The sequence below is a fragment of the Paralichthys olivaceus genome, chromosome 15 (genome assembly GCF_024713975.1).
Source record: "Paralichthys olivaceus isolate ysfri-2021 chromosome 15, ASM2471397v2, whole genome shotgun sequence".
Taxonomy (NCBI): domain Eukaryota; kingdom Metazoa; phylum Chordata; class Actinopteri; order Pleuronectiformes; family Paralichthyidae; genus Paralichthys; species Paralichthys olivaceus.
The window spans coordinates 18488294-18503134 of NC_091107.1; the positions used below are offsets into that span (position 1 = coordinate 18488294).

The 14841-nt window shown below is 41.9% G+C and overlaps 2 protein-coding genes across 2 annotated transcripts; both read right to left on the bottom strand.

The window, feature by feature from the left end:
- Window positions 1-1129: 1129 nt before the first annotated feature.
- On the bottom strand, window positions 1130-5087 carry c1qbp (complement component 1, q subcomponent binding protein). The gene is made up of 6 exons (XM_020085280.2): window positions 4688-5087; window positions 3380-3530; window positions 3200-3290; window positions 2973-3068; window positions 2725-2850; window positions 1130-1890 (listed from the first exon to the last, which is right to left on the bottom strand). Exons 1-6 carry the CDS (start codon window positions 5055-5057, stop codon window positions 1741-1743), a joined length of 984 nt encoding a protein of 327 aa, XP_019940839.2. The 5' UTR covers window positions 5058-5087; the 3' UTR covers window positions 1130-1740.
- Window positions 5088-5626: 539 nt separating this feature from the next.
- dhx33 (DEAH (Asp-Glu-Ala-His) box polypeptide 33) lies at window positions 5627-12622 on the bottom strand. Its single transcript, XM_020086182.2, has 12 exons — window positions 12228-12622; window positions 11913-12073; window positions 10923-11150; window positions 10615-10785; window positions 10007-10192; window positions 9655-9766; window positions 8773-8932; window positions 8535-8623; window positions 8325-8452; window positions 7980-8183; window positions 7351-7437; window positions 5627-7235 (listed from the first exon to the last, which is right to left on the bottom strand). The coding sequence occupies exons 1-12, from the start codon at window positions 12436-12438 to the stop codon at window positions 6927-6929; spliced, it is 2046 nt and encodes a 681-aa protein (XP_019941741.1). The 5' UTR covers window positions 12439-12622; the 3' UTR covers window positions 5627-6926.
- Between the last annotated feature and the right edge of the window lie 2219 nt (window positions 12623-14841).

Genomic DNA, 14841 nt, shown 5'->3' on the forward strand with positions numbered 1-14841 from the left:
GTTGATTCTTTCCGATGTGTCAAATGGTTTACTTATAATTTGGTTTAGTCTAATTGGGTTTCTGTCAGGGGGCTCTGATTGTGTTTGTGAACAGATTTCCAGGACCAGCTGTCTGAGGGGGCTTCTCTGAGGGGGGGTGCTTATTTTGAAAATCTAGGCTCATTACAGGTTTCCTGGTATCAACCTGTAACTAAATTTTTATTTGAAATTTCAAAAAAATCAGAGAATATAAAGAGGAGCCCTCTCCTCTGTGTGTATGTCATTGCTATGGATACTCACTGACTTGATAGTGTGCACCTGTTATCTCTCAGCTCAGAGAGAGAAGAAGCTCTGGTGCCCCCCCCCTCAAACAAATGCTTCAAATCAAACACTATAAGTCCTATCTGTGAAATAACCCCCCCCCCCCCATAGTAACAGGATGTTATCAGGAAACCTGTAAAGAGCCTGGATTTTTCAAAATAATCACCCCCCCTTTGGGGTTCAATTCAGTTGAGACTTCTGACTGGAGAAACTGGGGTTCGAACCTACGACCCTTGTTTTGTGACTTTTTGTTTTACTGGAGAGCATTTTGTTACTTTGGAACCTCTTCACATAAAATAATATTTGTCCCTCACCTCTGGTTTGGAAGTCATATATGTATCTTTCCTACTCTCCATTGAACAAATCCTCTCTCAGAACTTGTTTTGTGGGAACTTGGTACATGCCATCTATTGGCAGTATATTTATTTGGAATGCAGGTAAAACATTCATATCAAGCAATTGTCTATAAGAATATCATTTTCAGAGAAAAAGAAGGTATACACAAAGAAATCAAACATTTTGAGACAACAGCTCACAAGCCCTGGATGTAAATCAATTTTTCAATATACTTGGTTTCAGTCTAGGTCAGCAATTTTTGTTTTTTGAGAAAAATTAAGGGAAAAAAGATTTCATAGTAATCTGTCTAGCATTTTTTGCGTTATCTTGCTCTCAAATTGACAGGATGAAAACAATGGAGGTAAATATTCAGAGCTCAAACCTCAAAAAAATTCATTGAAGGTTACGATCATTTCACTGATTTGTGAGGTTCTGATAAATGTCATGTGGCCACTTCTATATATATGATGAAATAAAACCTCAAAACATCCACTCATATCAAACTGTTTTAATGAACAGACCTTCCATTCTCAACACAAAGATATATGCCATTCAGATTTAAACCGATTTTATGGTCTCACAGAGTTGAATGTATATGTGTTAACATGAACTCCTGATCAAAGCCAACTAACAGTCAGACTCAGCAGGGTTACAGAGGCTGTCACACATGAGTGACTTTGTAAACTCATTTGCTTTCGGTGTTTGTGTTTTGATTCCCCATCCTGACTAATTTGTTCATTATTTGCTTGAGAGAACTTGAACATTTACAAATAGTAACTGGACCATGTTGAACCACTGCAGTTAAGACAGTAACTCCAGAATAGAGAGGCATTTCTTTCTGCACATTGTCATGACCTTCATATATTTAACTTATATTTCTATCTTGTTTAAGTTACAGAAAAATAAAGTCACATTTTATCAAAGACAGCAAGCCCAGTCATTGTGACAATTACTGTCACGAACACTAACGTCAGTCTCTTTAGCGTGCCAGGCAGACATATCTTTCAGTGCTGCAACATTCACTTTAGACTTATTGAACCATCGGATTTCCAAATTTGCCAGGACATGATTTAAAGATCAGTGAAATTTAGCTTCTATCTAACATTAGTTACATTTAACAAAGCCCTGGAGGTTTTCCAGGAATTTGATGTACTCTTGATGCTCAATGGCGGTGCTCAGCTCCATCAGTTCATCAGCGAAAGTGTTGTCGACCCCACGGTCGGCCAGGAAGTCCATCAAGTGGTCATACAGGGCCTGAAAAACAACACAGCATGAAATCCCATGTCATTTAAAGTGACGCTACTATCCTCAGTCTCATCAACTCTTATCTACCAACTAATTCCAAATCTGGTGAGCAGCTCTCTGTAGCAGTCAGTGGAGACGGGGCAGTGTGCCAACAATCAGTGGACAGAGTTAAACATGTCTTCTTTTATGCCCTCTGATAAACTACAGACGTATATATCAGATTAGATAGAACTGACACGGACATTGATGGGGGTCCATGGTACTGATCTCCTTCATGGCAACAACATTCATAAAATCACATCCTCTTAAGTTATCTTCAAAGTAAATGCACAAAATTCATTTTGTTGCATTAAGGCTTTATACAAAGTGGAATTAAAGAGCTTTTATTTTGAATAGCTGTGAACCTGAGTCTGAAGATTGTGTGGCTTGCTGAACAGACCTCTCTCTCTCAATAGCAGACATGCAATTTATACAAAAATAACAGCAGGTAAATCATTTGAACTTGTATATAAACCACACGAAAACAGTAATAGAGCAAATTCAGTTTCTTTTTTTGAAAAAATTGACTAGAAAATCTTCATTGCAGATGAACCAGGTAGGATGATCACATTCACATCAAGTTTTCTTACTTCACTCAGCACCATAGACTGTTAGACACAACGTCCAGCACACAAACAAAAAGTGACAGTATATTGTAGAACTGTTTGAGGAGGACTTACTAATGTCAAGGAATAATTCTGAAGTAGCTCCAGAGCATCAACACAGGCCAGGCAAACAGGCAGCTTTAGCGCGGCACTAGTTATGCAAATTATGTAATTTTCTGTTCACCATCTCAGGTCTTACCCAGTCCAGAGAGTCTGTGCTTAGCGTATAGCTCGTCTCCTTCCACTCTGTATCTCCCTCAGGCTGGAAACTGACCTCACGAATAGCAAAGATGTCACTCTCCTCCTCTCCTTCACCATGACTCATCTGCAAATGCAAATCCAGATTATTTTTTACTTCACAGATTGGCTATCTCACAGGAAGGTCAGAGACATGCTGTTCCTCACAATACTTTACATCTTACATGAATTAACACCTACTGTGCTTACCTCATCTTCAGGGAAATGGCAGTCAAACACCAGGGAATGTTTTGCAGCCTGTTTCGTTACTTCAACAACAAAGTTTGGTGATGACACAATTTCTGGCTGTAAACGGAATTAAAATAATTTAATGTCAACTTCAATCAGTAAATTCTTAAATATCAACATAGTTATGACTTCGTATATTTTTTTACATCCATATCTGACTTAAACAATCAGGTTTGCTGAGGGCTCACCTCTTCTTCGGCTGACTTCTGCTGTCCTTGTTCTGCCTCTTCCTCAAAGTTAGGAGGGATGCTGTTGTTGACATTGAATGTGACAGTGATTCTGTGGAAAAGCAGATGCATTATGAGCTCATATACAGTAGCTTTCACCAAACCATTATATCTGCAGTCATTGGACAGCCGCAGACTTACTTATCTCCTGAAGAATGTCTTGTAAGTTTAGCCTCTGTTCCGTTCATCTCCAGCTCCCATCCTCCAGACATCTTAGGAAGAGTCTTGGTTTTCTGGATCTTCTGCTCTTCTTTGATTTCATCAGACAGGAAAACACCAAATGCTTTGTCACCTGTTAAAAGTTTAAGACGGGTTAAATGACTCCATCATGAGACAGAAGGCAACAGAGATAAACTGAGACACAGGAGGACCATTCATTTTAGCTGTGAGTTTGTCACTTTTTCTAGACAGAGCCATGGGTTGGAGAACATAAATGAGGCACTAATGTGTTTTCCCCAAGCAAAGGCTGTCCATCTAATAAGTCTGTGTTAGAGACGGGAGTTTATTTCTTGGATGTGTTATTTTTCACCGTTATCATATATATTTGCCTGATTCTCAGCCCTGTTCTCCTTAGAGACAGATGCTATTCACAGTGTGTGCTCCTCCACCCACACAGCAGGCAGAGCAGAGGCTGCAGTGGATACAGTGAAGCAGGTGAAGACATAACTCGATTTGATGAACCAGACTATGCCTGGTACCATCTTAAATAGGAAAAGGCCAATAAAGTGCTTAATAAAATCACCTGTAGAAAAATGAAGATGTCTTGCACAGTAATTCAAGTTCAAATGATGTCATTGTTGCGGCAAGCATGTTGTTACACCACATTTATTATAACGTCAGCTAGTTTATCAGGGAGGTTTTTGTTCATTTAGTTTGTTAGTTAGCAAAACAATGTGGATCATAAATAAAGTGGATTTTAAGTCAACACACCAACAGACTTCGATTTAAAGTGAATGAAACCTTATGATTTATACTAATTTCCCATAAAACCCCATAACTGATGCTGTTTAATTAATAATGTAGGCTATTACAGAACATGTGTAACTGACAGGAGGATTTCTATTGGAAACTATTTTACAAAGTGTCAAACCATTTTTATAATCAATATATATTGACTGTATAATATATATACATACATAAATAAGAGTAGATGTATTTTCTTCTCCAAATCAGGACAGACTGAATCCTAATGTAACCTCTGCTCACAGCCACTGTCTGTCAAGGTGAATGCTAATTATCGAGAGACTAGATGCTATCCTTGCTAACTGATGACTGACAAAAGATCCAAATCAGTTCAGTGGTTAAATGTATAAATGTAATATATTAATTTAACTGAACATGTTGTAGTAAAGTCTCCTCCACAGTTTGGTACTCCCTCAACATGCAGCACTGTCTCATGTTAGCTAGCTTAGCTTAGCTTCCCTGGTCTCCTGGTTCCCAGTTAAATACCTTCTGTGTGCAGTCCTCCACATCCACACGACACCGAGGGGTTCCGCACTCTGGAGCTGATCAACTGTGGCCGGTATCCCGACGAGGCTCCGTTGTTGTTGAGCATCCACAGGGAGCGGGTGAAGGGCCGCGCTGTGGCCGAGCTCGGAGAGCATAGAGTCGGGCAGCAGAGCGGCAGAGCTCGGGCTGTGGACGCGGTGGCTGAGGAGACGCGGACGGCGGCTCCCACCGCCCGGACGACAGACTTCAGCATGACCGAGGTGAATAATGAGGCGACTGACCGGAGAATAAATGAGTCTGAAGACACACGAGCTGCTGCCTGAGAGCCGCTGCTGTAAGATGACAGAAACACACGTGTGGAAGGACACATTGACCTGTCGCCGCTATGACCTCTGCACCGGAAGTGAAACTTTAAAACCTAGAGAGGCGAAATTACATGATCATCTGGATTTTTATAATTACAAAAACACTATTCCTTGATGCTGCATAAATCATTTATCTTAAATTAAAAGGAATGGATTATAAATTTTTTTATATAGGCTCTGACATCCATGTTCCAATCAAAGCAACAGCGCCCCCTGTGGCTTGATGAAGGCCCTCCAGCTGCAGCGCAGAGATTTGACCTCAGTGAAGACTGGAAGGTTACAGCATCTGAAGCACCACGTGTGTGTGAGATATATCTGTTATTGACTAAGTGAAGAAATGTGATCACAATGGTTTTTAACCGAGACAACAGAAACACTGGAACAAGTCTGTTCTGTTTTTTTAATCCCTGTGGACTTGAAAAGTGTTTATGCTTTTATTTTTATACTGATATAGCGCTTAATTTATTTTATGATATATTTTCCTTATATTCTGTCCAAACCAAGAAGTTGAAAACTCCCATGAGCCTCTTTGCATCTTTACTCTCCACATTCACAGCAGACTCGTGCACTTGGGCAGTGTATTTTTTTTTATTAGAAATTATAGCATCTGTGTAGACTATAACAAATTACAGGAAGTATAGTTATAATAAACTCATCAAAAGCGTGCATTTAATTGTGTAAAATTGACGACAGCACATGCAGATCTTAAACCGTCTAATTAAAAACCTCATGGGCAGCCTGATCTGCAAGAGCCTCCATCTCTGAACACACGACCAGAATGTAAGAGTAGGTCTGACGATCTCTTCAGCAACACCAGAAGCATCTGGTGTTTAATAGTTTGTAAACTTAGAAACAGTTGTAATTTTTATTCAGGTTACAGTCCATACTGTACAATCCTGAGTCCAGTGTAAAAAAACCGAAGAGAAGAGGAGCATCCATCCTATTCTTCAAATTGGTGAGATTTACATTCTACAAAGTATGTAAGACCTGAGTGATCAGATCGCTAACTACAATCTTCATGCATTGCTTTGCATCCATTGGTCGTCAGGATACGTCCGTGGTTAGTCTTTGCAGTCTGAGTCGTGGATCTGTGAAACTAGGGTAGAACCTGGAGAATAAGGCATGCTGCTTCTCCTGACGTGCATGTATTTGGGAAAGTGTGATACAGTCGTAGTTGTGTAAAAAAAGGGGCATGCACAAGCACCCTATGTTTTTACACTAACTTTGGTGTTTTCATGTTTAATATCATTACAGGAATTTATAGATTAAGACAAAGCTAACGTCCTCGTGTATGAAACCCCTTCAGAGCACTTTGTGTAAACCTACACGACATAGTGGGAACATTTAAGAGAAGATTGCTTTTCTTAGCCAAGAGGCTAATAACTTTCAGGCAGAACTGGTCAGTCAATTACCTTGTATGAGAAGGTAGCTTAACAACTAAACACAATATTTTGTGATGTTAATTTGACCTTGAGAACAAAATCAACAGATTTCAGAAATGCATGCAAACCTTAAAAGAACAGGAGCATGAAACCTGAAAAAAGAATCTATTCTTAAAAATGTTAAACATGTGGCTGAATGGCAAGAATGAGTATCAGGCAGAAGGAAAAGAGTTTATAAAAATGTGAGTAAGAGTCTGGAAGAGGTCAAAGAAGTTGTGAGGCCTCAGTTTGCAGATTTCTGCTGCAGTGACACATGCCAGATGCTTGTCAACTGAGAGGTAGTGAAATCCAGAGAAGTTAACTGCACGGAACCTCAGACTCTTCTGATTTGTAGCAAGTGTCTTTATCCAAATTTAGTTTTGTAAAGAGGAACCATTTTCCAGTATTACAGTCACTGGGTGATTTGAGAAAGGTGTCCTGTTTCTCTATTGGTTAGCTCTTGGTGAGGTGGAGCTTGCGGCCAAAGTATTCTGGTGCTGCGTCCAGCAGCCAGTCGGCGTCCACTAGACAGAGGTCTCTCATGTAGCAGCGCGACGTGTGCAGCAGCTCATTAAAGACCACGTATGCTGGCTTGGCCTGGAAAAGGACCGAGGAGGGATGGATGGCCACAGGCTGGTGGGTGTCCAGAGCTAAGTAGCTGCCGTCGGGTTGGAGCTCTGCGGCGTTGACAAACATCCCGTGGGCGAGGCAGCGGCGAACGTTCCCCGTCTCCAATCCACATGACTCCAGCTTCAAATTCAGCTGGTAAAACAAACAGAATCATGAGCTACTGGTTCTACTGCTGTGACTTTAGGCCTACGCAGAACATTCACATTCCCACTATACATCCAGTGGTTACATTGATTTAGTCACGTACCTTAAGGCAGATTTCTTTAAGTTGTGCCTGGACATCTTTCACCAGACCCATGTTCCTGCTGTTGACAAAGTTCTCCCGACACCACTCCTTTAACAGCAAACATACACTGGATTATAAAGAAGCTCAGCAACATGATCTAATCTCTGGGTTTCGCTTAGTCATTCATGTATTAGAGCTGTCATTTTTTATTCCAAATTCAAAGATTCATTCGATGGGAAATGACTTGATTAAATTCCAATTACACAGTCTAGAAGCTCATCAGGCTGTCTGAATTAGTGTCTTCTGATCCAGTAGAGGGCGATCACCGCCAGCTTGGACTTTCAGTAAAGTAAGTCAGTAATGTTAAGGTGTTTTTCTACAAAAATGCAAGCAAAGCCGTCCTGGTCTGATTAGTGACACCAGGGTATCCAAGAGTCGGCGTCTGGCCGTGTCTTGGGTTTTACACTATAGATGGCAACTCCCCTTATTACAAATCTGTGGGATCATCTGTGAGCAGCAGCAGAGGAGGCACCACAGACAACGGAGCATCATTAAGTGTTCAACCTCATCTGACTGCAAAAAAACATTTTGGAAAAACTCACAGCCCTTATATGTATTAATATATTTTCCTCTCGTCCAGATTTACTCACCTTATTACCACTGACTTTCTTGAATGCTCTGTAAATGCTAAGGAGGGTCATGTGGTCTCCTTCGCTGGAGGAGAACTTCTTGCGCGCTGCGAGCACCTCTTCCCGCCGGGCCGGAGGGTTGTACAATACAGTGTCCACTGACAGTAGAGACACAATGCACAAAATCTCCTCAGAACAGGAGTATTCCGGGGACAGCAGGATGGTCTGGGAGACGGAGAAAGGAAGAAGGCATGTGTTAAACCAAATGGCACTGTGCATTATAGACTTTATGTCATCTTCAACTAAATATACAAATCAATGCAGAACTCCTGAACACAGTTACTTTTTGTGTGAAGCTCTTTCTACCTTGGCATATCTTGGCTCCAGGGGGAAGCTTGCCATCTTCTTTCCAAGAGCAGTGAGGAAAGCCTGGCCCTCCTTCCTCTCCACGGCTCCCAGCAGCTCTAAATGCTCCACAGCAGAGTGAACGGCCTCTGGGATAAACACAAACTGGTCACTACGGTGTATCAACCCTCAGGATGACCAGAGGAGCCCAGTGATTTATGATCATCTTACCTGGAGAGGGCTTTGACATGAAATCAAAATTCATCACGTCTGGAATTCCCAGAGCCATTAACTGCAGCATCACGCCGGCCAAGTTACACCTGCGACACACACACACACGCACAGAGGGGAGGATAAGGAGGCTATTCAATCACATTGACCCAAATGAATCAACATGCAGGGGGGGGCTCCTGCTGGGCAGCACACACTGTACTGAGGTTTATTAACTGCATGAAACACAGAGTCCTACCTCTGGATCTCAGGCACAGTCATGGGGATGAGGTTGTCAAACTCCTGCTCGGTGTAGAGACGATAGCAGGAGCCAGAGTCCTCTCTGCCAGCTCGACCCGATCGCTGCCAGGCCTGTGCTTTAGAGACCCGCTGCACTGCCAGCACCTCCAAACCACTATCTGCAGAGTCACACAACACATGTAAGATAAAACGACACAACAACAACACAATTCACTGTGTTATTCAGCATAAACAAAATGATCTGATAGAAAATTCTAAAATTAGGGTGTGTGTATGTGTGTGTGTGTGTGTGTACTTATAGCTTTGTCAGGATCTATTTAAGCACAGACAAGGACATTTTGTTGATCTTAACTTTTCACTGAGGGTTGAGTCTTTTAGGGTGAGGTTTATGTTAGTTTAGGTTAAAACATATTAAAACCATAATTGACTGGTTAAAATCCCATCGTAAAAGGAAAAAACAAGTAAGTAAATAAAATAATTATATAAGAGAAGCTTCAACAGAAAACAGACTATTCAAAAAAAGGAATAATAAAAAACAGTAATAAAACTACATGAAATTCATGCTAGGAGAATTATATTTAACATAAGTGTTAATGAAAACAATAAAGAACATTTGACATGACCAAACTTACATACTACACTAAGGATGAGGCACTTACTTGTGATGGTTAAGGTTAGGGCAAAGGGTTAGGGAATGCATTATGCTAATGGCTGTCCTCATAAAGATGGAAGTACAAGGGTGTGTGTGTGTGTGTGTGTGGGTGTGTGTGTGTGTGTGGGGGGGGGTGTGTGTGTGTGGTTGTGTGTGTGTGTGTGTGTGTGTGTGTGTGTGTGTGTGTGTGTGTGTGTGTGTGTGGTTGTGTGGACTGAATCCTCTCACCAGGATTAAAGCGTTTGGCCTTCACCATCCCTGTGTCTATGACATATTTAATCCCAGAGATTGTAACTGACGTCTCAGCGATGTTGGTTGAGAGGATGACTTTCCTACAACCCTGGATGAAAGTAAAGAGAACCAACATTTTGTGTGACAATAGAAAATAATGAGACAATGATACACAACTTCACAATGACAAGAAACTGACTATTCGGTGGCTCTCCTACTGTAAAGAAGCCAAAACAGACGTATCCTAAAGATTAACACATTGGAGAGGAGCAGCACACAGATTTCAAACATTCTGTCCAAAACCAAAGTGACTGTTTATTCACAGAACTCTGTTTGTTGTTGTCTTTACCTTGGGAGCTGGCTGGAAGACCCTGAGCTGTTGTGCTGGGGGCAGCGATGCGTACAACGGGATAACTACCATGTGACCGCAGCCGTCAGGAAGATGCTTGGCGATGTCCCGGCAAGTCCTCGCCAGGGCCTCGATTTCCTCTTGACCCGTCATGAAGACTAAAATGTCATGGGACGGAGGCGCCTCCTGCGTGCACACAACGAGACCACGTTCTGTTCCAGTGTCACGAAGAGTCATCACAGTACATGAACGTGCACCAAGGAAAATGTCCTCTCACTGTTTGCTATCTTATAATACGGTAAGAAACACATGATACTGTAAAAACTGAAAACAGAACTCTAGATATCAGTGATTAATAAATACATTTTTGCATCGACTTTTTAAATAACCTCACAGCGTGAAATATTTGTGTTGTGTTTGGTGTGAATGGTGCACCGTAAGAGTTGTAAAGAAAACACGTTCACGAGGCAAAGAGAGGCAAATGAGATGCACACCAAAATCTGATCAGTCCATCTTTTAGTCCGATTGAACTTTAAGAAATTCTTGAGATATTGCGTACACTAGAATGTGATGGACAGATTGGCAGAAGGTAAATTGTTGACAACTACCTGATGGATCTGGAACACAGACACGAGTGCAGCCTGCAGGTAGTCTGACTGGGGATGCTTGGTGTAGTAGATCTGAATGGGATGCTGCCTTCCCTCCAGGTACAGCACTGGTGACTTGTTGAAGTATTCAGAGAACAAATCTACGTCCATAGTGGCCGACATCACTATGACCTGTGCAGGAAAAACGAGAAAAAAGTAAAAAGAGATCAATGAGCTTGAATATAAAAATGTAGAGCAAGATTTTGTTGAGTGTTGACGACGAAAGTAAAACTTTATTCAACCCAGGGCAGCTCCAACTGTTCTCCTACCTTCAAGGGAATCTTATTGAGTTCTCTCCGCCTGCGCTGAGCAGTCTTAACCACGCCGAACAGCACATCAGTGTGCACGGTGCGCTCGTGGGCTTCATCCAGGACCACCACGGTGTAGCGCAGCAGTAACGGGTCTCCGATGGCCTCACGCAGCAGCATGCCGTCTGTCATGAACTTCAGCTTTGTCTCGGAGGAGGTGACATCCTCAAATCGCACCGTGTAGCCAACCTGAGGAGAAGTTTGAGTCAGTGAGACTTAACACTGTTGCACTTGTTCGTCTTGTCATTCATCCCCGCTGCCATCGGCTTTTTAAATGACTCAATGTGATGCATCTGTATTTATTGATGTGGTCTGATCAGATGTGGTAACTGAGGGCCGTTCTACTAATTGCCTCTCAGGGATAATAAAGAAACCTTGAATCTACTGATATTAGATGCCACAGTTGAGATTTTCCCACCAGGTAATAAACTGTCTGGCAACTCTCCTCCCATCATGTCATAAGACTGTGGGACGCGGCAGGTGGGCCCGGATTTGGACACTCTACAGAGTAGACACGTTCACAAACACTGATAACTGGTGGTGTGGCACTACAACTGATACACAAAAATAAACCAAACGAATGTCACGTCTGTGCCTCAGGAGGTGTGTAGCAAGTGGTTCGATCCCTGTCTCCCCCAAGCTGCACGCCAAAATGTCCTTGGGCAAGATACTGAACCACAAGTTGCCCCTGATGGCTGTGCCCGCAGCGTATAAACGATGTGTGATAGAGAGAGTGCCCCACATAGATGCACAGAGGTGTGAATGGCAAAGCTTTGAGTGGTCATCAACAGTAAAGCTCTATCTAAATACAGATATATAGAGATTCCAAGGATGTATCAAGAGAAAGATGCATGCTACCTTTTCTCCTCCACACAGAGAGATGCTCATTATTGTGCATCATTGTGTTTAAGTATACACTAAGCAGTGGAACACCTGTCTCCGGGTTCGTACCAGCTTGCCGAGCTGAGTCCTCTTCTCCTCGGCCACCCTTCCTGCCAGCGAGATGGCAGCCACCCGGCGAGGCTGGGTGATGGCGACCATGCCCTGTCGCCCGATGCCAGCCTCGTACAGATACTGGGGGATCTGAGTGGTCTTCCCTGATCCGGTCTCACCTGATGTGTGTATGCGAGAGGAATGAGGCTGAGTCAAAACAAGGCACTGCTGGTGTAACACACTGAAAAGTGGATTAACACGAACATGAGGTGCAGAGGCTGACAACGAGAAAAGTAGTGATGATCACAAACAGCCACCATGTCTGGTTATTACCGATCAGAATAACATTGTGCAGCTGCCTCAGTTGGTTCAGCAGCTGAGGTTTCGCCTGGTAGATCGGAAGCTGTTTCCTCTGGACTTCTATCGGAGTGGTCGCATTGCCCTTTCTAGGAAGCAGCATTCCAGGCTTGTTCTTATCCAGACGGAAGAACACTGACCCCGGCTTGAATCTTTTAGCCGGAGGAGGGTCGGGGTCGTGGGGCATGGTCTAGAAAAAGTGACTCTGGTGGTAGAAACCTTCGCAGCTTGTTCTTCGGGATGGTTTAATGTCAGAGAGAAAAGAAATCCAAAGTTTTCTTCGTGCGCACTGATACCAGCGTCACTGCGGATGTTTTGCTGCCGCTGCAAAAAAGAGACGTCCACACGTGGGTACAACGTGGCGCAGACATTTGACGTCATCACAACGAGGGGGAAATTCAACCCGCGTTCTGACTGTCAGGTTCACCATCGTTAAATCACTCATCAGACCATTTATCACGATCTTGTAATTGTGGAGACAGCATTATATTCTCACTGTAATACACAGTCTCACACATGAGCCATCTGTAATAACTGCTTGGGGAGATGTGGCATAAATAGAAACTAAACAAAAAATATATAAATACAATATACATTGTGATTTGTATTATGTGAACATGGATGCACTTAGTCTGTCGTTCTTAAAGGCTAAATTCAGGACATTTAGCCTTGGCTTTATAAAAACTATGAGCATCCTTGACCTGAATGTTCCATAGGATGCCAGAATCAAATTGCAACACTGAAAAGGACGTTTTCTTTTTGTATAAATACAGTGATACACCTGTCCCTTTATGTTTTTGTTGTATGTTGAATGTTGTAAATAGTGATCTGTCCATCTGATCCCTCACTTGTGACTCTCTCTGAGGTTTCTGCCTGTTTTCCTCACTCTGGTAGTTAAGGTCAGAGGATGTTACACCTTGTTAAGCCTTGTGAGGCCCCTCGTGATTTGTGAATATAGGCTATTTTAATACAATTGTATTGACAAATAGAGATTTTGATGTTTGAATTTCATAGTGCCCATAAATGCAGAAGATCTGTTTTTATTTGTTAAAGTTTTTTTTAACAAAGGCAGGTGTGTTTTAATTTATGGCATCTGTCTGTCACGTTGATAACAACTTCAATCCAATTTTTTGATGCAAGCTCAGGACCTGCACTGTAATCTATTTTCCAGGACATGATCCTGGATAACACATGGAGTTGTTTAGCATTCAGTCTGGCAAAAGTCCTAACTTGTACCCCCTACAAACAAAGTCATTCTTGATGTATGAAATCATTTTGAAATTTGACCTGAAAATCTTTTGAGTCAAAGTTAAAAGTTTGTGTGAAATAAATAATATTGTACTACTATATGTACTACTATCTTCCAGCAGAGTGCAGTGTTCTTGCATGTGTGTGTGTGTGTGTGTGTGTGTGAGAGAGAGAGAGAGAGAGAGAGAGAGAGGGAGAGAGAGAGAGAGAGAGGAGGGGAACAAGAGGAAGTAAGGTTGGAGCTTATCAGTACTAGTCTTTACCCAGAGGCTGGTTTAATACCAGGCTTCAGTATCATTCCCAAATGAAGTCATTTTTTTATTCAATCAGTTTCTCCCAGTTCTTTGCCATGTGTTTATGGTGCAAGTTCATATGTTTAATTATGTTAATTTAGTCAGCAGCAAATGGGATTTCTGATATTGTTACTATATTTGTCTCTTTCTGTCCTTTCAGTTGTCACTATAGGTGAAATGTTAAAGAGGATCTTGTTCGCTCTTTACAGAGCATCACTGTTTTCGAAAGTAGAATCCACGTGCTCCACCTACATGTGCGTGTTTGATTCATACAAGAGAACATCATCAGCGCCCCTCCTCAATGTGCACAAAGGTTCGACAGCCCTTTATTGCTGCTTGCAGATTTTATGAGGTGCTGTATCTCTGAGGCGTTTAGGGTCATGTACATCTTCAGTTTTGTCAGAATTTTACAACAAAAAAATTGCAGGTGATCAATGTCTGAAGTCTAATTTACTGATTAATTTAATCTGGCTCCATGGATCACAACACAACACAACACAACACAACATAGCATAACCTAACATAGCATAACCTCACATAATATAATATAGTATGATATGATTGTTGTGAATTTCAAAACATTTCTGCTACCAAATACTATATAATCAATTTTGGCAATGTCTTGTTTATTCTCATTCTTTTACTAACATCATGCAACTAAACTTAGGTTCTGTCTCAGCTCCACTGAAGGTGATGATGCACAATGATGAGTAACCAGCAAACAACTACCTCTGCATTTTTACCAGCAGGTTAGATCATATATCAAAATAGAAAGTAAAGGGACCCAAGTACCTCCTCTGAGGAACTCAGCAAGATACATTTTCTGTTTCAGAATGACTTCCATTGAAAATGACTTATTGTCTGCTGCTGGTGAGCTAAACATGACTTACCCTAACATTTAGCTTAGCAATGAGAATACTGTGGTTAGTGAGGTCAAAGGCTTCAATCCATGAGCACTGCTCCATCTAGTTATATGTGTAACCAATGATGGGTGACATTCTGGATAGACTGGTCTAGTGTTTACTCTGTGTTGTGTAATTTCTTTATAA